The 22675-nt window shown below is 46.8% G+C and overlaps 1 protein-coding gene across 17 annotated transcripts in view; it reads left to right on the forward strand.

The window, feature by feature from the left end:
* The window catches only part of FBRSL1 (fibrosin like 1), a 397085-nt gene that overhangs the window by 103779 nt on the left and 270631 nt on the right, over positions 1 to 22675 (forward strand). For all 17 annotated transcript variants that reach the window (XM_072350966.1, XM_072350967.1, XM_072350977.1 and 14 more), the window contains exon 2: positions 1583 to 1783. In XM_072350966.1, the coding sequence (XP_072207067.1) occupies positions 1583 to 1783 (201 nt within the window). The remainder of the gene's footprint in view (positions 1 to 1582; positions 1784 to 22675) is intronic.

Below are 22675 nucleotides of genomic sequence, written 5' to 3' on the forward strand. Positions count from 1 at the left end.
CACGTTGCAGCTGGCTTTATCAAGAAGCACACGCTTTTGGTGATTTCTGTTTCTAGTGTTTTGCCAAGTATCAGTTAGCAGATGTCATTTCCATTGCACTGGTTTCTGATTAGTTACTAAAGCTTAGCATTTTGATTTCTATCTCTGCTGCTTCATAGCAAAAAGGATGACGTGACCTTCTTTAAGCAGCATCAAACTGCTGCTGTAGTGTTATCTCAAAGCTAGAAACCAAAGTGAGCAACTAAACACTAATTTGTATTCTTCATTTCATCATTTGCAGTGAATAATGCCAGATAATCCTTTTCTTTGCTCTTTCGCTAGTTATGGATTTGGCAAGCTGAGCTGTATTGTTGTTCTGAGGCAGCGCTACTTGTTTTCATTTGGGGGTGGAGGTGGGAGGTTTTCCTTTCTTTGTTTTTCTTGCAGTGTGTAAGAGGAGCTTGGCAGCCCCACAGGGGACCTCTGTGCAGGGTCTGGGGGGATTCCACATTGCTCTTCCACAGCAGTGAGGTGTGCGAGTTGTGCCTTGTGCTCTGTTCATACGAGATACAAATGCTGCTGATGTGACTAAGGCAACAGTGTGGGACGGGGCATTTAGAGGTATTCCTCTGGCTCAGGTTGGCATGGTTAGCAGTGCCTTTTGAGGTGTTCCTTAATCTGATACAGTTAGGTTGCATAAAAACATTAACTGGCCTCAATAGAGAGTCATCAAGGTCTTCCAGAAAGCTTAATTTGATGTTTAAGCGGTTAAAGCATAGGGAAAAAACATAACTGGCTGTAATGTACTACTGCCGCAGTGATTTGCTGTGTTGTTTCTTACGCTCTTTCAGTACTGTGTGTTGGAGGGAGGACTCGATCCGTTGCCTGCAGGGTTATGCTTTCAGTTCTCTAGGATGCCAGGGACAGCGACAGGGATGCCCTTTTCTGACCTCACCTCCCAGCATTAGTCACTGTGCCCTCCCAGCGTTAGTCACTGTGACGTGGCAGAACAGCTCTCAGCTTGTGTTTAGCCTGTACGCTGCGACTCTGATTTGTGGCAGACACGAAATGCTTGGAGGTATTTGGCCACTGTGATTTGTGCAGATTTCATTGATCTCGACTCACTTATTGAATGCGTGTTGGCTTTCAAAGTGCATTTCCCCATGTGAGTGCTGCTCTGAACCAGAGACCATCAGGCCCAAGGGGGGGGGGGGAGGGGGGGGAAGGATCTGATATGTTCCTTTCTGAGATCAGACAAAACAGTAAAACCTATCTCTGTTCAGATGAATGGAGTTAAATGGTTTTCTTCAGGATGCTGATTTGTTTAGGTGCTGCTGACATATGGTTCCCGAATTAATCTGAAGCAAACTCATTTTCATAACCAGTTCCAGCATCTCTGAAATTAATCAAACACATAGCCTGCAGAGTGCTGGTCCTAATCTAATCTAAAATTACTGTTTGCATTGTGCATGCCTAATCATTCATCTTAAGTCATCTCTGGAAAGAGCGCGCTGTCTTGTCTGTGTTTTTATGTAACGTTGTAAATGCTTAAAAGTAGTCCTAAAGAATCTAAAGGGCTTGCTGTATTCTTTTGCCTTTACAGAAGGACATGTCACTAAAGCCTCAGGAGCGGAAGGAAAAATGGGAGAGGCACCCAGGCAAGAAACCTAGAGAATCTGAAAACTGCGTGTCTGCTGAGCCAAGTGAAAATGGCCATAATAACGATGCGGGGAGCTCAGAGAGAGAGGCAGAAAGAGGCAAAGAACGCGTGAAGAAGAAACTCCCGCTGAAGTTAACCAAACAGGTAGGGGAGATATTTCTCATCTGAAGTGACTGCGTGGCAGTGTTGGCCATTGAGGTACTGCCCTGCTCCTGGGCTGGGGTGTTAATGTAACCATGCTGCTGAAAACAGTATCTCTCACAAGATTGCTGGAAAGAGGGAATAGTCGGTGTTGCAAGCAGGTTTCTTAAACTGAAATGGAAGACCAGGTGTTCTGAGTGATGTAGGAAGGAAGGAGCAGAGCTCCATTGTATCCTTAGAGAAAGTGTGTTAATTTGCATGGTGAGTTTGTGGCTCTCAGGCTGTCTCCTTTGAGTAGTCCTACTTTGTGAACGTGCTCCTGGGAGCTGCAGATGTGGTCGTCTCCATCTCATGTGTTAAGTTCACGTGTCCCTAAAGGAGTACGCTGAGGAGGAGGGAATATCCGAGTATTTCAGAAGTTAGAAATCAGTTTGGAGGAACTTGTGCTTTGGGGAGTCTTTGTGCCCTTCTAAAGTGTGGGAGAGCATTAATTCATTCAGAGTTGTGATACTAGGGATGATGAGTCTATTAACATCCATCAGACCAGTGTGTACCAACCAAGGCAGCAGCAAAGGAGAGGCTCTGTGGGCTGCTTAGTGCTCAGCCTGGAGATCTGCTGGTGACTCAGTGCTTGTCCATCAGTTTGAAATACACATGGCACAGCAGCCATCAGTTGTGGACACCTTCCCATGTGTCCATTAGCACAGCACCAAATGGTGGCTGGTGGGAAGACTGGTGTATTTGAACCTCCAGCATCTGTTCCAAGCTGAAAAATATACTATGGCAACAAAAAGAAACACCCACCCTATTTTGAATTCTTCACAGTGCAGAAAAAAGAGCTGTTTAACCCAGGTGCACCTTCTGCTCTGTGATATTGTGCCGAACAACGGAAGATTGAGTTCACCATATTATTGGAAGTATTTTCTTTCCAAAGGCTTTCAGTGTTTTAGGATCCGAAAGGATCAATAAGGTCATCTTACACAACCCTCTGTGTAACTTCTCCACCCTTCCAGTCTCTTTTGATTCCATTGTAGGATGCTTGTTCAAAAGGGCACATTATGTTTTACATTAGAAGCTCTGTGGGTCAGCTTATGACCTCACTCTTCTCATGGCTGATTGTTCTCATTAAATTCAGGATTCTTCATTTTAATTTAAAGAAAAATAATGGAAATAATTTACTGCAAATCACTGATGTTGATATGTTACTACTTTTCTGCTTGGAAGCAGGTAGCAAATCATGTAACCTGGCACTTCCAGTAAAATACTTGCCGGGTTTATTTTCTTTTTAGCTCCCCAAAGTGGTACCAAATGTTTTGTTTTTATAATTGCCTCTGTATATATAGCTGAAATAGATCAAGTTTCTTGTTTGCTATTGCTAGTAGTCAAGTGATTGGGTTTCAGTTCCCCCCTGTAGTTACAGGTGCAATGGCTTTGTGCACAAATATACAGCCTGTGCAAATTAAAATTACTTTTTATAGGGGTAAATAGATGCTCAATCTTTCAGTGAAACTAAAGCGTGCAACTAAGATCCTTTCTTGGCATCAAAAACCAGAAGTGGTAAACACGCATTTTTCCAGAAGGCCCCGGGTCTGATACCAAATATTTAGAAGCAATTATGCTTTATGGTATTTCTAGCTGCTTCTTAGACTGGGATTATGATGGTATACTTCATTAGTTTCTCTGGTCTCTGCCTTGTGAAGCTGTTGTGTCAGGTCTTCTTATTCACGTGAAGAAGCCCCAGCAGTGGTCTGTCAGCCCTTGCAAAGTGCAGATAAAGCTAGCTGCTGTTCCAGTGCTTGTTCCTGGAGGAACCCTACAGACTGCCATGTGGGTGCAGCTGGGTGTGAGTGTGGAGACCCGGAGCATTGCAGGAGGTCATTAGCTCTTGATTGCCTTCAAAGCATTGGGCTGCCATGGGCAGCAAGACCAGACATTGGCTGCCTCATTCACGAGTCCCTGAGTTCATCTCACTTTCATCCATGGCTTAACCTTTATTTTTTTGTTCTCCTGGTGGTTTTAAGTATCAAACCCCCAAAAGAAGGAGGAGTTTGCACAAAGAGTATAAAATAAAACCTGTGATGATTCACTCCTTAATACACTGCACCTCTTCAAACAATTCACACTTTGAATTGGTCTTTTATTGCAAATGAAGCTTTTGGAAATAGCTCATATTATGCTAACTGATATAGTTGTGGAAACCAGGCAGGTTTTCAGGCCTATAAGGCTGCTGGAAGTAGCAGCAACATCCAAGGTAGACAAACGAAGGTATTCTTGGTGCAAACTAATTATGCAAATGATATAGGCAACTTCAATATATTTTTAATAACCGCAGCTTCACACCTAACATTCTGGCATTTCCTGCCAAACTGTCTAGACAAATTGGCTGTAATACAGAGTTTTCTGGAAGTTGGGGGTGATTTTTGCATCTCAGGGTTATTAAACATAGCTTTATAACTAATTTGAAAAGCTTACTGTAATTAATGCTAATTATATTGAGACATTGCTTAGAAATTACTGATCAATTTGCAGCTTTCCTTCTACTCTCATCACTTCTTTTCACAATTCAACAGAATTGTCATCCTTTCCTAGCAGCCTCTAATAAATCAAATTGGGCATTATAATTACAGCGCTCTGCTAATCCTTGTACAGAGGTGCAAAGTGGTAAGCTGCTTTGAGTGCCAGGTTGTCTGCTTTGTTTAGAAAATGAGATTAATACTTCACTCCTTCTGACAAAACATCCGGATTCCTGTTTGCTTCTCTGTACCTCGAGCTATAGGGAAAGAACTGCAGGAGTTCATCTGCCCTCCCAGCCTCCTGCTCCAGCTGCACATGGGAATCTCATCCCCCCTATTCCTGCTCCAGCCAAGCGGAGGGAACGAAGGGCGTTCCAAATAGCTGTAGGTCTTTTGGGCAGATGTGTGCCAGGATTTGGGTCTGTTTTCATCCTCTTTGCTTGCAGTGGTGCTGACTGCAGCTGCTGCTGTCTGACAAAAGGTAACCAAGCCGCTGGAGCTGTGATATGGGGTCATGCTTTCTTGTGCTATGCTGAGTTGCTCTTATAGTTTACAGAGAGTCGTCCTTTGAGCTGTGTGTGTCTTTCATTGAGCCTTAGCTGTGCTGCTTTGCTCTCTTGAGTCTTGAGTTGGTGTTTGGAGTTGCTGATAGGTCTGCGTGTAGAACAGGGAATTCTCCCTGAGCTCAGGACCTGTAGGCACTCTGTGTGCTGTCTGAAAGTGGGCTGGTCCCCTTCTGAACAGGGTTGGCGTTAGCAGGGAGGAGTTGCTGATGCTGAAGTGAGCTGTGTGGTTAGTCAGCCTGGGAGGCCTCACTGCGTGCTGAATGTGTTTAGATGTTAAATGTGGTTGGAATAACACTCTGTTCTGCAAATAGTCATTTGTCATGAAGATGACTGTCTTACACCTCCTCCTTCCTTTTCTCACCCACCGTTTAGGTCACCCAAGATGAGAAGAGTCTCAGAGAAGCAGATGAGAATAGGGTGCTGTAGCACATATTCGTGCTTATAAATAGTGTGCTGGGCTGGGAGCACGGGAGGAAAGGGCACGACAGCTAATGCTGTCACGTTGCTCTGGAGGTGTGACACCTCTGTGATGTCCTAGGGGGAGGGAAAGCAGAGCTAATTCCTGTGTCTCATTCACTCCCCAGCCTTCGTCATGCTGCTGACTGTTATTGATGATTAATGTGTAACGTTGGACTGGAACCACTAAATTACATTAACATGTTTGATTACCTACTCACATGCTTTTTCCGTGGTGCTTATCAGCTCGTTATCTGACATTCGTTGATGAATATAACACCCCCAGAAGAACACTGTGCCTGGTTAGCGCTGGTTAGCTAAAGGCTTGGTGCCAGGTCATGTTCCATCCCCGGTGCAGACAGCTTCTTCTCATGTCTGGGTGAAAGCAGTTGATCTTCAAACCTGTCAAGTACTATCGGCCCCTTCCTGTGCGGTGGTGGTGGTGGTGTGGAAGGGCTTTGGGATTCTTCCGAAGTCAGAGAGAAGCAGTCTGGCACTTGCTGCCAGCATAATCCCATTGGCTGCTCGTGCTGATGGCCAATAGGAGCGTGTAGCTGCTTGATTTTTATTTGCATGTTTCCAGATAATGATAAACGGTAACTCTGGAACAATAACATGTTTTTGAAAGCTCTGGTGGGCTGGAGGCAGTGTCTGTGGGAGTCTGGAGACCAAAAGGTTTGTGGGAGCAGCCCAGGCTCAGCAGTCAGGTAGGAGGAGTCTGAAAACAGCCTCTGGGGTTTGGAGAGGTGTTGGTGTCCCTCACATCTCAGTGCAGCTCTCAGAAGCTGAAGGGCATCTGAAAAGGTCTAAATATAACAGACTTACTCCGCTACCTGAAGCGTCTCAAGATGTTAAGAGCAAACCAATTCTAGAGAGCTAACTGAGGGGAAAGAAACCTTGCCTTTCATGTGGGTTTGGGGGATTGGTTTGGTTTGTGCTTTTTTTGGTGTTTGCATTTTGCTGCTTTTGAATGCTGAAATTACACAAGCCGGTTTCTTTTTGTTTCTAATTGATGTTACCCTTTTTTGTTAGCAGATATTATTTAAATGTTCTTTGAATCTAAACAACAAAGCACGGGGGGTAAAAAAGAACAACACAACAAAGCATGTCCGTTTTCTTTTAATCAGGGAAACGTTGCTTTATGCATTGCTTAAAAGCAGCATCCATTTGTACTTTTGTAAGAATGAGATTTTGCAGTTAGGGCATACAGGCTCTGAACCAGTTAGTTCTAAGTGTATGTTTGTGTTGGCTGGGAGGCTGGGCTGTGCTTCAGCCTCAGCCGGGCACAGGGCAGGCTGTGCTGCACTCCACGCTCAGCAATGCCCCAGCACCTGCTGCACCCCCCAGCACTCTGCTGATTTCAAAGCTCCTAATGAGGCCGCAGTGCCGGGGGCCTGCCCAGGGGGGTCAGAGCAGGGCCCTGTTTCTTGAGCAGGGCTGCAGGGCAGGCACAGATGGCCTTCCCCTGCTCCTGTGTGCTAATCTGCCCACACTGAGCCTGCACAGCTGCTTGGGAAACCGCTGGGGAGGCACTGCGCAAAGTACTGCAACGGCATACAGCATTTAGTCATTAGGTTTGCTAATCCAGGGTCTAAAATCAGCCTCGTTTCAGTCGATAGCAATCTGTTTGCACTGTCAGGAACTAATTTAAAAATCTGCTTTAAGTCCTGGTTAGGCACTTGGTGTTCTGTTTGCTGCATCGGAGCACAAGGGGAGCAGTGGGCAGAGCACAACAGGGGCAGGAGGAAAATCCTCTGTAAATAAATAGAGGGTCTTTGTGTCCCTAGTGAAACCCTGCTGCTGCCTAGAAGCACTGTTGTTTTGGCTAAGTGTATCCAGGAATTCTCAGCCATTCCTGAGGCCACTTCAAGGCCCACTTTGCTACAGGAGAACCCAGTGGTGTGCTTTCTTGGCTCAGTGGCCCTTTAAAGTGCCATACGGAGTGCAGAAACATGTGTGTTAGAGCTGTGACAAAGGTACCTTGGGTCGCAGGCAGGCTTTGCGATGCAGCACAGCTTCCTCAGGTAGTCATGTTGCTGAAATGCAACCTCAGACTTTGGGCAGTATAAGAGGAAGCAAAGCCACCCGGATCCTCTCGAAGCAGCTGTGAGTGAGTCCGGTTACAGCAGCTCCTTTGGAAAGGAAGAAACTAAAAGGAAATTTCATTGCTGACAACTTAGGTGGCTGTCAGACTATAAAAAAGGTTGTTGGTGGTCATTGGTGGCATTGTTGTAAAAGAAGAGCTAAATGGTTTGTGATTTAGAGAAGGGAATTTAATTAGATGAAGTAATTTACAAGAAGCAATAGCTGCTCGTATCTCTTTCTCTGTTGAATTTAATTGGCTGACACAATGCACAAAGTCCCCTTTCTTTATCATTCTTCCCTCTTCTCAGTTTTCATTTTTGATATAATGTATTTGTTACTGGGGAAAAGGGGGACTCACTCTGGGAGTGCTGCTGTTGTATCTTGTGGTTGGAGCAATTTTGGGGATGCTCAAATTATGTTTGCAAGAACCAAGCGCGGGCAATGCAGAATGTGCCTGTGCTTGCTGTTGGCTGTGGTCTCCAGTCATGCAGGAGGCAGCATGGCAACAGCCACAGCAGGGCTGCTTGGGGGCTGCTGGGCTGTGCTGTGGTGCTGGCCCAGCTCTCCCAGTCGGCCGCAGGGAGCTCTCACCCCATCAGCAGCCTCAGGCAGCGTTACCGCATCCCTCAGCCTCTCTTTGCCGTGTGGGTTCTTAAGGAGCTCATTTTCATGCTTCTGCCTGCTGGGTGGTTTACACGAGCTGCTGAGAATGTGCACAGCTTGAGCAAACACGCCTTTGGATTGGAGACGTCGCTTAGGTAACATAAGTGCTTGCTCTTTTTTCCTTAGGCCTTCAAGCAAGGTTACTGGTAGCTGCTCAGGTCAATGGCACTGCAGTAGTTATTTGATGAAGTCAGTACGTGGAACCTGGGCTGTTTTCTCCAGTATTGCTTCCAAAAAAATCAAAGAATTCAATAAAGCCGGCGGAGGTTTGTGATAGATGTAAAGCTCTCCCAAGCCTGTGGGATGAGGGGGGTCCTGAGGGGCAGCCAGGCATGTGTGTGCTTTTGGAACTCAAGTGGAAATATGCCATGTCTGTGGGTCTTTTTCAGGCATTAGCATTGTACGTTGATTCTCTGGTGGTTTGTTTTCTTTTCCTGAAGTTGAGCCTTGAAATTAATTTATTCCCCCAAAAACAAGGAAAAATTCCAGCGAGGAGAATATATCAACTTTCAGGAATGAGACAAATTAATCCCGTTATATGCAAAATTGCTCCCCTCCCCCCCTTCCTCTCTGTTCTGGTTCCTCGTGTTTGGAGTTGTTCAGGTTACAAAGCCAAGTATTACTTGGGTGGCTGCTGGATTCTGAGGGCTGGTGTTTAATGTTAGTTATGTAAATACATGCAGATTATTTAATTTAAAAACGAATCTTTTGGCTTCACCTTTCCCTCCACATCTCCCTGCCTTCCAGTAAGAGGCTTTGATTTAGGCAATAGGGAAAGGTGCACAGGCATGATTCTTCCTTCGGCTGCTGCAAATCCAGTGCAAGTTAGCATTTAAGACAGTAATGGTTTTCATATTGCACTTTCTGATGCCTCCTACAGCATTTCATGCTTATTGTCACCCAATAGTAAGAACAAGGAAAAATACTTTTCCAAGGGAAACCTTAACCATTGGAATAATGGTGATAAAGAACCCAAGGGCATAGTAAGGGATGGAGCTGGGGGAAGGGCTGCCCAGCATGGCTAGCATCACAGCACAGTGCTGAGCAGCCCTCTGGTGCTGCACCTCGCTGGGTCTCATCAAGTGCTCATTTTGCTCCTTCTTGAAACTTTTGAGTGGCTGTAGGGCGGTATTTTGTAGCTCAAGGTGGCATTATTGGCTGTAGTGTCAATCCTTTTGGAGTTTGTCTCCCTTCTTTAGCATGGGAGATGGAGGTGGTTCAGCTGGGCAGATGGGTTTGCTCTGAAGAGCATTTGCAGTTTTAATCTAGGACAATAAAGTACTTTCTGAACATTATCAGCTCATACAAAGCAATTTTGGTGTATAGAGGTGAGTGAGGGTGTCATGAAGGAACATGGCAGTGTTCAAGTGTTACCTGAATTGGGTTTTTTAACTTGTATCTCATTTGTACGTCACTTTTCTTCCAGATGCAATAGTGCCAAAACCAGTCATGTAAAAGTAAAATCATTCTTTGCTCACAACGCAGATAATAGTCCATACAGTGAAGCACAGTCTGTATCCATGAAACCCAAACCCTGTTCCCAGAAGCTGAACCTGGCGCTCCCCCAGCACGTGTCCTTGCTGGGGAATGACCTCTGCCAGCAGGCTGTGGTGGCCTTATGGCTGCCTGCCATTTCATGTTGCTTCCCCATTTCTATCTCTTGTTTCCTTGCGACTGCCTCATTTTGTTCATAAAGCAGCTCGTAATTGAGTGTTTGACAAAGAAGTGTTTACAAGCCATGTTTCTTGTGCATAGCTGCCTAGCTGAGGGGAATAACAATTTGGGTCTGAATTTCAGCCCTTCTTTGTCAGTGCCGTGCCATCAGCGGTGGTGGTGCAGTCTGTGCTTAAAGAGAAAGGCGGCCTGAGGTTGTGCTGGGGTTTGACATGGGTGTGGGGGATGCATTTGTGCAAAGCAGCCTGCAACTGCTTCTGTTGGGCCATATTCATCTCTTGTGCTGGCATTGGTTCTGAACACCACCGAGGTGTGTGCCCTTGCAAAGGGTGCTCTGTCATTTGGGGCGATCTCTTAAAGGGGCAGCTCACCCCGTGTTTGCAGGAGTTCCCAGCTTCAATCCCAGGAGCTGGTTGCACAATGGTAGAACTGGTGGGAGTACCTCTGAGTTGGTGTCACTGCTTGTGTTGGAGTGCTGTGACTGTGGCAAGGTGCAGAATTGTTCAGGCCCTGGTTAAAGAACGCCATGTGGCACCCACAGCATGAGTTTTTGGTTTGTCCTCACACTTTGCAGGTGTTCCATTAAGATGCCTTTGCTGTCCCCTTGGCCTTGTTCTGAATCATCTTCGTGCAGCAAGTAGCTGGGTCAAGCAGGTTGTACTTTTATATGCCCATACAAACACCAGCCCTTCCATTAGCCTTTTGCTGCCCGACGTTCCCCCCTGCTTACTTGGCTTGTGGAAAGCAGAGGGAGAAGAAAAATGTATTTGTGGTAGCTTTTTTCTTTTTTCCCCATAACTTCCAGTGAAGCAAAGGAACAAAGGGATCCACCTCTGCCCCAGCCAGTCCATCCCAGCAGCACCGTGGCCTCCAGTAAATGGATCAAGGGACACGTGGGACCCTGTAGGGCTGCTTGTTAGAGGATGTTGTTAGGGGCATGTCACAGCAGATGTAATAAATAAAGAGTCTGCATTGTCCCGGAGAAGAAGGAGAAAAAAAAAGTAGGTTGTGTGTGTTTTTTTTTATCCCTGTGTTCTCTAGTGGGAAGTGAAGTGTCTGACAGCCTTGGGCCGCCTCACATAGGTGTAAGCCTAAGGCAAAGCCACAGGCAGAAGGGTTGCAGAATAAGTTGTACGGGATCTTGACAAATACCTGCTTGTTATTGTTTATTGAAACTGAGAGCGTTGGGAAGAATTGGGTTTATGAAAGGTTATTTCAATTGGGGAATGAGAAGGAAAAAAAAAAGAAGTATGAGATGTCGAGAAATGAGTGGTGCTGTAGTTCCTTGAGGCTTCTTGCACTTTGTTTGCTCTGCCTTTAGCTGCAAGGGAAGCGTTCCAGCATGCTTGTTGTTTGGTCCCAAGCTGCCTTGGACAGCAGCTGCTGGGTGTCCCTGGGGCTGCCTTTCAGGGCTGGGCTGAGGAGCAAAGTGGGAATGCAAGGGGATGTGTGGAAGTTGGGTTGGCCAGAGCCAGCTTTGAGGAAACGTGCTTCTCTCTGCTGCTCATAACTTGGAAACACACAATAAGAAACCCAACAAAAATGCTCTGATAAGAAACTACCCCCATGAGTATTCAGGCAGCTGAGAACCTGAATCCCAGGCATTTCTTGCTCCTTTGTCACATAGGTGTTTACATATACCCCAATAACCAGTCATTCTGTATCTCCATTTTTCCGTTCTGGTGCCTCTTACAAGAACAAATGGGTTCCTTTCACAGATTACAGCAAGTAAATATGCAAGATTTTGCAAGCTGTATGCTGTGCTCCATAAATGGGAAGCAGAACATAATTTCTAATCATTGGAGAGGTTTCCTCGTGTGGTATCGTCGGAGGGTTATGTATTTATTTTGGCAGGCTGTCTTTAACTCGCCTTGGTAATGACAGGAATTTCTACTGCTTCAGCTGCATTCATTTCCAGAAGCAGAAAAGGGCGACTTTTTGCACTGTTCAGCAGCCCATGTGCCTCGCATCGATCAGGTATTTCCTGCGGTTTAAAGACCTATTGAGATGTATCTGCTAAAATGGCTCAGTGTGAAAAGGTTTATTAGTCCTTAAATGAAACAAAGGCTGTTAATACAGCTACACAAATGAGAGCCCTTAGTTAACTCCCAGTAAGCTTTAACAATAACTTGTGCTGAAGGAGTTAGGATGGTAGTCAATAAAAGCCCATCTTCTTCTTCACTCTGCCCCAGAAATAAGGCGCTTCCAATGTTAGTTACATATATGAAAAGAAAAATCTAAACACCATACAGCCTTTTCAATGTGAGAAGCTGGTTTTTGCCTGGTAGATCTCTATAAGGAGCTAACTTTTGTCTGATCGTTTTGTCTTTGAATTGAATAGGGGTCTTAATCTCTAGCACAATGGTAGGAACTGCAGTGAGATCTTTGGTTTTGGTTTTTTTTTTCCTCCTATTTCCAGATAGCAACTTGAAGCCTTGTTTTCCTCCTCCAGAAAATAACTCGATCTGAGAGGGGAGGCTCAGCACTATTCCTCACGGTGCTAATTGGTAGATTTGTAGAGATTGAAGGATGTATTCTGCCACATGTGGCCTCTCTATTGCTGGTAATGGCAAAAATCCCTTGGCAGTTTCTGAGGGCTTGCCCTGGGGTCGGAGCATCCTCCAATAACTGAAGCCAGCAAACACTGCAGAAACCTTCAGCATCTGCTGGGGGTCATCCCTCTTCCCAGCAGTGGGGTTTGTCTCTGTGCTGCCCTTAGCTGAGCCCCATGCCTTCACCTCCAGCAGAGCCTTGTGGTCCCCTGAAACAAACACATGGGGAACCATCACCTCTCCCTCCCTGAGCGCAGGTGGGATGAGGCAGCAGAAGCTGAGCTGGTGGGCTCCAGCCATGGGGCCTCACACCCCAAAGATGTCCCCGAGCAGAGGAGAGCAGTCGCCTCCAGCAAGTTGTGCTGGCACAGCCGGCGTTGTTGGGTTGCATTCTGTTTTCTGAAACCAACTGCAGAATATTCCAAATTCCTAAAATTCTGTCTGCCCAGCAAAATAAGAGGGAAGCGTAGCATTAATAACCATGTGAATGGTTGCTTAATTTAGCAACAAGTTATGAATATTCAGAGGCATAGGCTTCTGCAGAGCGGAGGAACAGGAATGTGAGCCCCCGGGGCCGCTCGCTCCCCGCTGCTGTAGGCTCACAGCCCTACCTGCGAGGGAAGCAGTGCAGGTGCATTCAGCCATGCTGCGTCCGCTGAGCTTTGGAGATGTTCCCTTAGAGCTGCTCATGTGGAAGTGGGACAGGCAGGCTTTGTGAGAATGCGAATGCGTGTGCATGTCTGTCAAGTTTACTCTCTTAGCTTAACCATAATTCATTACATAAAGCCTGTTTGTCATACATGACTTTAAATATCCACAGGCCAGTCTCATTTAGTAGTTCAAATGTCTGTTTCCAAACACGTCGGGGTAGGGACTGCAGCTCACTGCATGTCTCAGGGCAGCAGGAGACTGTGCCTTGTGTGGGGGACCTTGCACCAACCGGCCCAGCACCGGGCATCCCTGACTTGACAGAGGTTGCACAGCAAGAGAGCAGCCATGCTGCCATCTGATACCAGGAGCTGTCTGTGTCCCAGTCTGCTGTTGATTTACACGTTCATCCTCCAGTACACATAACTGCTGCTTGGATTAAGCTGTGATACATCTCCACTCCGATGTAAAATTATTTCAAGTTAGACCTTGCAAAGGGAATGTCATTCCCTCCATAAACGCCACTTCGGTTTAATCCTTTCCCACCTGGTAGTTCAGCACCAGTGACTAATAAATTACAATTATTGAGGTATCAATTCATCATGTCTCGACAGCGGTGTTGCCTGTTCCACTGCATTGACCGAAGCCCTTTGCTAGCCAGCTAATGGACTGCGGTCCTACTCTTTCTTGTCCTGTAATGACGGGATCCCTTGTACCAATTTGAATCCTATTAGATAGCAATTAATTTCTGCCTACTCCAAACTGAGGCTGAGTCAAGTGCTGCTCGGTGTTGGGCTTACACATGGGTGTATCTGAAGGGTAAAGTGCTGAGGGAGAATCCAGCCTGAGCAGTCTGTTAAATCTGCGCCTCATCCTCCCCACCTCCCCTGACTGCAGTAATTAGCAAACCAAATTCTTTGCTTTGGGAGCACCAAAGTGAGCAAGTGGGGAGAAGAGCACAGCTTCAGATGTTTGAAGAATGACTACCAGGAAGCGGAGCAGTTGCAGCAAACCGGGGTTGTGGGGGAGGGACGTTTGTGTTTAGATATCTCTGACTTTTGTTTTGCTACAGTGGGACATTGTCCTGTGACTGGCGGGGTGCTGCTCTGCCTTGCAGCGAGCAGTGCTGTGTGTGCAGGTCCTGCTGCAGGGCTCCTGTACGAGCTGCTGGAGCTTGGCCTTGCTGTGCCCGGTGTGGGGCAGCAGGCAGGGTTAGTGCAGTGTTGGATCCATCCCTCGTCCCTCTGTAAATATGTAAATATTTAAATGTCATCATGGCTGTGAAACAATAGTTTTGTTTTACAATTTAAGCTCGGATTTCAGGGAAGAAAGAACTTGCCTGCACTGTCACTGTGTGGTTTCTGCTGGATAGATCGATCCTCAGGGACCAACTAGATTAATACTAGGAGGAGGCGGATTTAGAATTTGCCCTTCTCTGTGGTTTCTATGAAGTAAGGGATACTTCTGGGCTCTTTGTTGCTCTAGCAGTTTCCTCTCTGTTGGATGATGACCCTTTCAGTAAGTGGTCATCCACATTGAATTTTTCAGTCTTGCAGCTTAAAAAACAGTTATTTTATTGACTATGGAATTCCCATACCGTTGCTTGACCTCACTGTTGGTTTTCATTGGAGACTACACAGAGATTTCAGCTAATGCCAAAAGAAGCCGTTCACCTTTTAAGCTTGCTTTTCCCTGGCTCGTAATCTAAATCTGAGTGAAATGTAAAGTATTGCTTATCTCTTATCTCTGAAGCCTCAATGAGCGCTGGGCTGCGCATGCTCTGCCTGGCGTCTGCTGTGCTGCTTGGGAGCTTTGCAGGTGGGAACTTGGAGGCAAGGCAGGCGTATGCTTTTACTTTGAAGGTGAAGGTGATACTCTCTGTTCGTGCCAGACACGTACATGTAGAACATGTTTTGTATGAGCGAGAAGCTAATAGGTGTTGGTAGGGTGTTGTGTTTGCTCGCCCTTACAGGTCACTCCTTGTGAGCTGTACTTGAGTGCTAAAATGAGTTCAAGCCTCTAAAAGCAGAGCAGGGTTGGGTTCTTGAGAGCTAACCTGGGGCATGTGTCCAAACCCTGTTTTGAAAGAGCACTTTCCATGAGGAGAGGCATCCGTGTTAGTTGCGCTGCCGGAGTTTTTTGTGTTTGCACAATTGCTGAAAAGTTACTGTCTTTCATTAACTTCTGTTTGCTGTCACCTACTACGATATAAGCCTCCTTGGGGCAGTAAAGCCTTCAGAAATGAGAATGGATAGAAACTCAGTGCAAATCCAAACAAGAAAGAAGCGCTATGTGTTATTTAGAATTAGCATTTGGTGTCTCACAGAATATTTGCTCCCATTTTTGTTGGCCTTTCGCTGTGCTCTGGGGGCAGAGCATGGGAAACTCACGTGGGGTTGTGTGTGAAGGATTAGAAGTGAAGGGAGGGAGAAAATCTGGCCTCGTCCAAAAGAATTAAGAAAGTTTCTACTAAACGATGGCTTCAAAATTTAGTTTTCCAGATTGAAATGACTTTATAGCTGATCTTGAGGCAGGTGTTCCAAATGCTCTCTGCCAAATGCCTCTTTACGATTAAAGTCATTTTGCTCTCCTGCATCATAGAGCTGCTGTAAATAGGCGGTAAAGGTGATGATCCCAAACAAGGCTTTCTCAAATGACTGGAAGTTGGTATTTGTGTGGAGTTGTGGCTCTGGGGTCTGTCTGCTGGAAACAAATGTTTCTTCCCAGATTTATGTTGGGTGAGACCCCCCCACTGTCTGCACAGCACACAGCAATTCCTGGCTGCTCCCGGGGCTGCTGGGGTTGTGTGATCTGTGGCCCTTCCACATGTTGGGCTCTTCTGATTGAGTTTTTAATATGTATTAGATTTCCGCATAGGTGATCTTGTACAGCTTCTTCAAGGAAGAGAGGTTAAATTGCAAATGAAGTATATTGGACTTCAAAACATGAAGATAAATGCATATTTAAGTTGAAGTTTAAATGAGTAGTTCCTGTGGATGTGTACTAGTGGGTTCAGAGGGTAATTTTTGTTAACCTTAATGTATTCCATTCTGGCTGTGCAGATCTCATTAGCTGTAGTGCCACTGAAAGGAGTGGGGCTCTGCCAGTTGTTCAGGCAAAGCACAGAAGGCAGAGGGAAACCACGTTCCATGTTGTTCTGTTCTTTTCCCCCATTTCATCATTAAGTTTCATTCATCTCTGTCCTGTCTGCCTGCTGATGGCAGGTCCTGAAGGAGCACAAGTGCTTCATTCTGCGTGTTTCAGAAATGGGGGTACCGGTAGGAAGGGTGGGCCCTCTGAATCCAAATTGGCTGCAAGGAAGTGCAGCCTGTCTTTTCCCTTTTTTCCTTATGGCCTCTGCTGAGCTAATGGGTAATTGGTGCATGAAGAAAACACCTGATAGCTAAACTCGGTTTGTCTTCTTTCCCCTCCTCCCCTTCCCCCCCCTTAATGTATCTTCAAAGGATGTGGCCATCTCCTTTTGTTCCTGTGCAACTTGACATGTCCAATTTCGCTCCTCACAGAAGTAATAGACTTTGCATAGATCCATTTGTGCTCTTTTAAGAGCCCTTGTTTGGAAAACACATCTTGTAGAAAGGCAATTTTTCAAGCACCCAGATTGCTGGGTTCTTCTACAGCAAAGCACATCTTTTGAACATCCTACATTATTTTAATGTTAATCACAACCATTTGCAAGTCAGCACAATTAAGGAGCTGTAACACAAAACGGGAATTAGCCCCAGTATCTTCATTTTTAAGCAGTCACAAACTGTTGTAAAAAGATAAACCAACAAATAACTTTGCTTTTGGTGTAGAGACGAGAAACAGAAGTCATGTACGCTGCTTGTTCAGTTACTAAACCTAACGCTGAGATTCACAATATTGCCCTGAAAATATATTATGCTTCAGCATTGCATTTTATGCTTGCCTCCTGGGTCAGTAGCTTTCAGCGCCTTCCATTGCTGCACTTATGATGGCTGCTTAAAAACCCTTTATTTCAGAGGAGGAAAATCTAGATTTTTCATCACATGACTCCAGGGGGTTGAATCTGAGCAAAATCTTCTGAATATCAGAAGACTGCCAACTCTCTTGAGTTAATGAGTGTGTTCTCCCATCACAATAGTTGCGCTTCATTTTGCATTATAATGTTGTCTAACAGCAAGTGGCACTTCTGATTCCTTTGTAATTTTCAAGCAAAATGCTGTTTGCAAAACAAACGTGCTTAGAGTTTCCTAAAGCAAATGTCAGGGAACTGCATAGCTTGGTCCATTTTTGGTGGCATGGAAATGGGTTCGTTCCCTTTATAGTCACCGCACAGATGTGAGCCCTCACTTGTTTCTCCTTCCCTAAGCCTGGGCAGGCTGCAGCTGTGCTATGCCCACTTATTGCTGTGTGGCAGAGAATGAAGCAAAAACCTCTTCCAAGGATAGAATTTCTTGCTCGGAGAAACCTTGACAATTCAGGAGAAAGCATCATTAATGAGCGTGCCTGTTCTCGCTTCTTCATGTGTGCTGTGAGCTTTATCTGCTCTGTGTGCACAGCACACATTATTGGTAATAACCAACCAGCACAGAATGCAACTTTTGTCCCTGATTTCCTTGTTTTCTGCAGAAAAGTTGAGGGTTATTTTTGTATTGTTATGGATGGGAAAGCTGAAGGTGGGCTCATAGTGAACGCCGATTAATTGCAGGCATTCAGCAAGCTAGGGAGGGTTAGAAACAGAGCCCAGCTCTGCGCTGTTCTGCTACTCTAATGGAGAGGATGCATCTCCTCGCTGCTATTGAAGCCTGCATTACAGTTTGGAGATAACTTTCAAGAGGGAAACCACGGGAGAGCAGTCAGCCACACAGCAGTATCTGAGTTTGTTCCTACACGTTGGCGATAACTGCTGGTAGTTAGATAGCACGGCAGGAAAACTGCGGGTAAACGTTGATTCATGGTTTTAAGGGTATCTGCTGTGGGGAGTGGAGGAGGTACTGAAGTTGTGCTGTGCGTAGGAGAGATATTAAGGAGCCAACTTGTCAGGGTGTAAATTCCTGCCGGAATGCAAAGAACACCCGAAGTGGAGACTCGTGTTATGGTTCAGTTCCCATGGTGCGTTGGTGGGACAGCAGAGATGATGCAAACCTAGCACTGAGGTTGTATGATGGAGAGGAACTAGAAAGGAAACCACACGGGCAGCTCTCGCTGCAGATGAAAGCAGAAGCAGCAGTGAAGATTCATGTCTTGAAGAAGCCTCAGCCATAGGTGTGCAGGGGGGCTCTGTCTGCAGGTCAGGGCACTGGATGTGCCATGCTGGTGATAAAGCTGATCCAAAACACGTGAGTTGTGTTAAAAATTTGCATGTAATCTACTAAACTTTCTTGGGACAGAACTTGCAGAAAGAAAGGGGAACCGGTGCATGAAACAAAACAGCAAAGCCCCAAATACAAAACTAGCAGCTGTCAATAAACCTTGCACTTATATTTTAGACTCTGCTGCATTGCAGGGCACTATCACCAGCATGTCCCTCTTGGAGAGAGCAAACAGCCCACGCACACCGTAAGCACTGTCTGCCATTGGCATGCAGTTACTTCATAATATCTGTTGGTGACTTAAGTAAATATTTATGGTGCAAGCCACAAGCCGACCAAGCCAGTCAGGCATCGTCTGGAAGAGCTGAAAATACGACAGCATGAGTAAGTGCCATTTGAGAGTATCAAAGAGCTATAATAATGTGGATAGCATTACATTAGAAAACCAAGGTGGGAGGATTACATGAAAGCAAAACACACAGACAGGCCCCAAGGGGAGACCATCCACCACAAAGGATAATTTCCTACGGGATTCAGACCCAAGAGCACATTCCTCTGAGACTGCTTTAAAGCATCCAGGCAAGACATCTAACGAGAGAGAAAAATTCATCATGCTTTTTCAGAACAACTGTGTAGCTGGAGCCGATGCAGCTCTGCCTGGTCTGCAGCTCTATCTGGACTCCTACATGTTTTCCTCCCTGTGATCTCTTTCTCAGCCTAAGAAGTCTCTCTTTTTCTTTTTCCTCCTGGGAGAGAAGGAGGGAAATGTCTTTTATCTGTGCTTTGGTTTTGCCGTATGGCGATGCTGCAGTCAGATCCAGGCTGCTCCTTGGGAATTGCTTGGACCAGGCAGGACAGAATGGCTGTGTTATCACAGAAGACTTCTGCAGTGGTGCTTGCTGCTTAATTGTGGTGGTTGACAGAACCAAATGCAAGACCTATATTATGGTCTTCCTTTTTCCCTCTCTTTCCAGCCCCCACCAAGTTAGCTGTCTTGGATAGGTGTTGTTTACAGCCCTTTCCCCCAGACACCCTTCGGAGCTACTGAATCCAGCACAGAGCTGTGTATGTGTCTGTACATGCAGTGTATGAGTATGTGAGCACACACGGCCTTGGACGTGGCAGGTTCAGACTCCTGGTAGAGCCATAGTGCTGCTTTGTCCTTGGTGTCTACATATGGCAGGAAGGGAAGGATTGTCTTCATTTCCCCCTTGGTTGACAGTGTAAATGCAGTGGGAAGGTGAAATGCGGAGGTGTTGAGTGGGGTAGGAGTGGGCATAGATGGGTGTGCATGCAGCACGTGGGTTTGGTAGGACACGGCATGGTTTGTGTGCATGGGTTTCTGCACAGAGAAAAGCTGCACTGCAACCTGTCAGCACAGCCTCCAGCCTCTGGGAACACAAAGGCCTTGGTCATAGGGAATGTGTTGTGCAGGGAGAACCAGCGTTAAAAAAAAAGAGAAGGAAGTCTGGTCCCTGTGTGTGACAGTAAAATATTCAGAGAAATGTGCACTCATTATGCAGCAGGCATCCTGAAACACGGCACTGGCACCTTTATAATACAGAAAGTGAAGCAAGATGTTTGGAGGAGACAGATAGACAGCTGGTTTGTGCCCAGCTCGTGCTTGTAAGTAATCCATCACTGCCAGCCCTGCGTGCTGGCAGCAGCTCGTGGTGCTGCCTTCCTGGCACTGCCCAGCAGCAGCTGGGGGCTGCATGGGGCTGGGGAGGCACTGTGCAGGCAGGGCAGCTCTGGGGCTGCTGCAGCCCTGCAGGAGGAGGAAGTTGGGTGTATTTCTCTGGCAGTGAGTTGGCAGCAGTACGCTGGCAAACCTGTGCTGGTAGGGAGGTGGAAGCTGGAAGGGTGTCTTGGGGCAGGACGTTGTGTTAGAAGTGATGTTAGAAGCTCTGCTCAGAACTGTCAGCCGATTCGTGCAGCAAGTCTGTGTGCTGGTTTGTGGAGGGGGGCTGTTTTGTTCTGTTTTTAATTGCAGAAGCCTACAGTGCAATAAAAGTCCCCTCTGACAGTAGTGATGATGTTGGCTGGCCCTGCTGTCCCCCAATAGGGATGGCAGAGCAGTTTCTGGGGCCATGCATTCTGCATGAAAACACACAGCTTTTGCTATCTGTCTCTGTAGTTTCCATAAGGCCACAGTTGGAAGAATGGCAGGTGGATATTCGGTCTGCTGCTGTGTGGGTGAACCTGAATGTGGCTCTGAGGGTTCTCAGGGTGGGTTTTGTTTTCATGCAGGCTGTCATGCACTGCGCTTCCGAGTGTGCTGAGGTGGGTAGGACAGTGCCTGTTGATTTAGTGGGTTTGGAATCAGGCCAAGCATCACTTCAGTGCGGATTTCATGTATTTTCCTTAAAATCACAGCTCTTGCAATGTCTGTTCAGGCTTGCTAACAGCCAGCAGGGAAATATCCCCTTTTCCCCATATTCTTTAATGATTCACAAGCTAGTGCTGATCTGGGGCTTTAAACAGGACGGGTTTGGTCGCGTGGTGCTAACTTCACTTATCTTGTATCAAAAGATACGGCTTTTGTAAAATATTAGCAAGGATGTTACAAAATCGTGTAATTAAAGCCCCATTACAAGCCCTGAAGGCAAAGCAGAGAAGCACAGCAAGGGCTGTGTGATTCTGTGACCTCATCTCACCTCCTTGGCTTTTAGATCCTGACTTAACTCAGTGCATGCACTGCTCTGCAGGGCTCCCCTGCCTGCCTTGCAGGTGGGTGAGGTGCCCAGGGGAATCCTGTGTGCACTGGCCAAGCTGTGTTGACTTCAGCGCAACTATTGAAGAATTTGGGACTCACTTGTCTCCAAAGCAGCCATCTCTGAGATGTGGAGGTTGATTTTATTTTTCTCCCATAGCTCTCCTTCCTAATGTGCTGTTACACAACCCCGGTCAGCGTCAGTGATTTTTGTGCGTGTTATTTAAGCGTGTTGATGACAGCTTGTCCTGGTCTGGGAGGAAGGCTGGTAACAACACATCCTGCTCAAAACTTGATGCAAACAAGCGTCTCTGTAAGAAGTCTTGCTCAAAAGATACAGTAAAAAAAAAGAAAGAAAGGAAAGGCCCCAATACAGTGTCTTTTCCTTTGGCAGTAATTGTTTTGCTCTTTGTATTATCTTACACAACACAACCACACCACCCGCTGCTATGGCTTTTGAAAATAACAGAACTGTGCATCCATGAGCCAAGAGGAATCAGGATGATTCCAAACGGTACAACTTGCAGAGGAAATGACTTGTTCTGCTGGGCTGCGTGATTCTAAATGAGCTCCTCAGGGCCTGCAGCGTGCTGGGCTCAAGCTGCTGGAGATGGCTGGTACCAGTGGGTGTCCCCAGGCTGCTGGGATGAGTGATGTGGCAGCTGGGTGCTGGAGCTGGCCTGCAGGCCAGTGCTCTGCTAGACACAGGTGTGGGATGTCAGGAGGGAACATGAGGACAGCTCTGTCAGCACCTGGCCTCACCCTGAGCTGTGCTGCTTGGCCAGCAGTTACAGGGACCAACATCCCCATGTGTGCAAACAGAGTTATGGCAAAGCCACGGTGCTTGGGCTCCCCAGTGCATGACTCAAGGGCAGACGTGTGAGTGAGCTGGTTAAGACATCTTTTGCATTATTGTTATTTTAGCACTTACAAGCACCTCGGTTCCCATGGCTTTGGCTGGAAACCTCTCCCACACACACTGATCACACTTCCTCCCTCCTTCTCACTTTGCATCCACAGCAACACCACAGCATCACCTCCACGCCTGAGCAGCCGTTGATGCCAGCAGCCTCGCTTTGCTGCAGCTGGGCTCCCCTCGGGGTGGGCTGCTGATGCCCTCATAGGGGACATGCTGTAACCCAGCTGTAATGGATGTTAGCGGGTCGCTGGGACTGAAAATAAAAAGTCAGGAAGCAACGCAAGGGGAGATACACTGCAAGCTCAGCTTGTGCTTCGTGGATCTTCTTTTTTTAATAGAAAAAAAAGAAAAAGGGGGAGAAAAAAAGTTACATCAGCTCCGCTGCGGGCATGAATTAAAGATGAGAACTTAATAAAAGTCGGTGGAGGGGAGAGGAGAGAAGGCGAGGAGAGCAGGAGCGGCGACGTCTCTATTTTTAAGCAGACAGCACCACCTCTGCTCCGGCGCTGGAGCTGGCGGCGCGCGCCGTGCGGGGTGCAGTGCCCTCTGCCGGAACGCGGCGCTGCGGGGCTGAGCTGAGTTGCACGCGGCTGTTGCGCGCGGGGCTGTGGCATTCGTGTCTGTGCGCTCCCAAAGGACAACGTGCGTTTGCGGTGTTGGCACATGGAAGGTAAGAATCTGAGTGTGAGTTGGGTGCGTGTAACGTCGTGCTTGGTGTGGAAAGAAGTGGTAACAGAAGGACGGGGTGGGAAGGAGCCTGCAGGAACCGGGATTGACCGGTTGGTGTGAGGGGAGCAGAGCGGTGCAGTCCT

This window comes from Excalfactoria chinensis, chromosome 16 (assembly GCF_039878825.1).
Source record: "Excalfactoria chinensis isolate bCotChi1 chromosome 16, bCotChi1.hap2, whole genome shotgun sequence".
NCBI lineage: Eukaryota > Metazoa > Chordata > Aves > Galliformes > Phasianidae > Excalfactoria > Excalfactoria chinensis.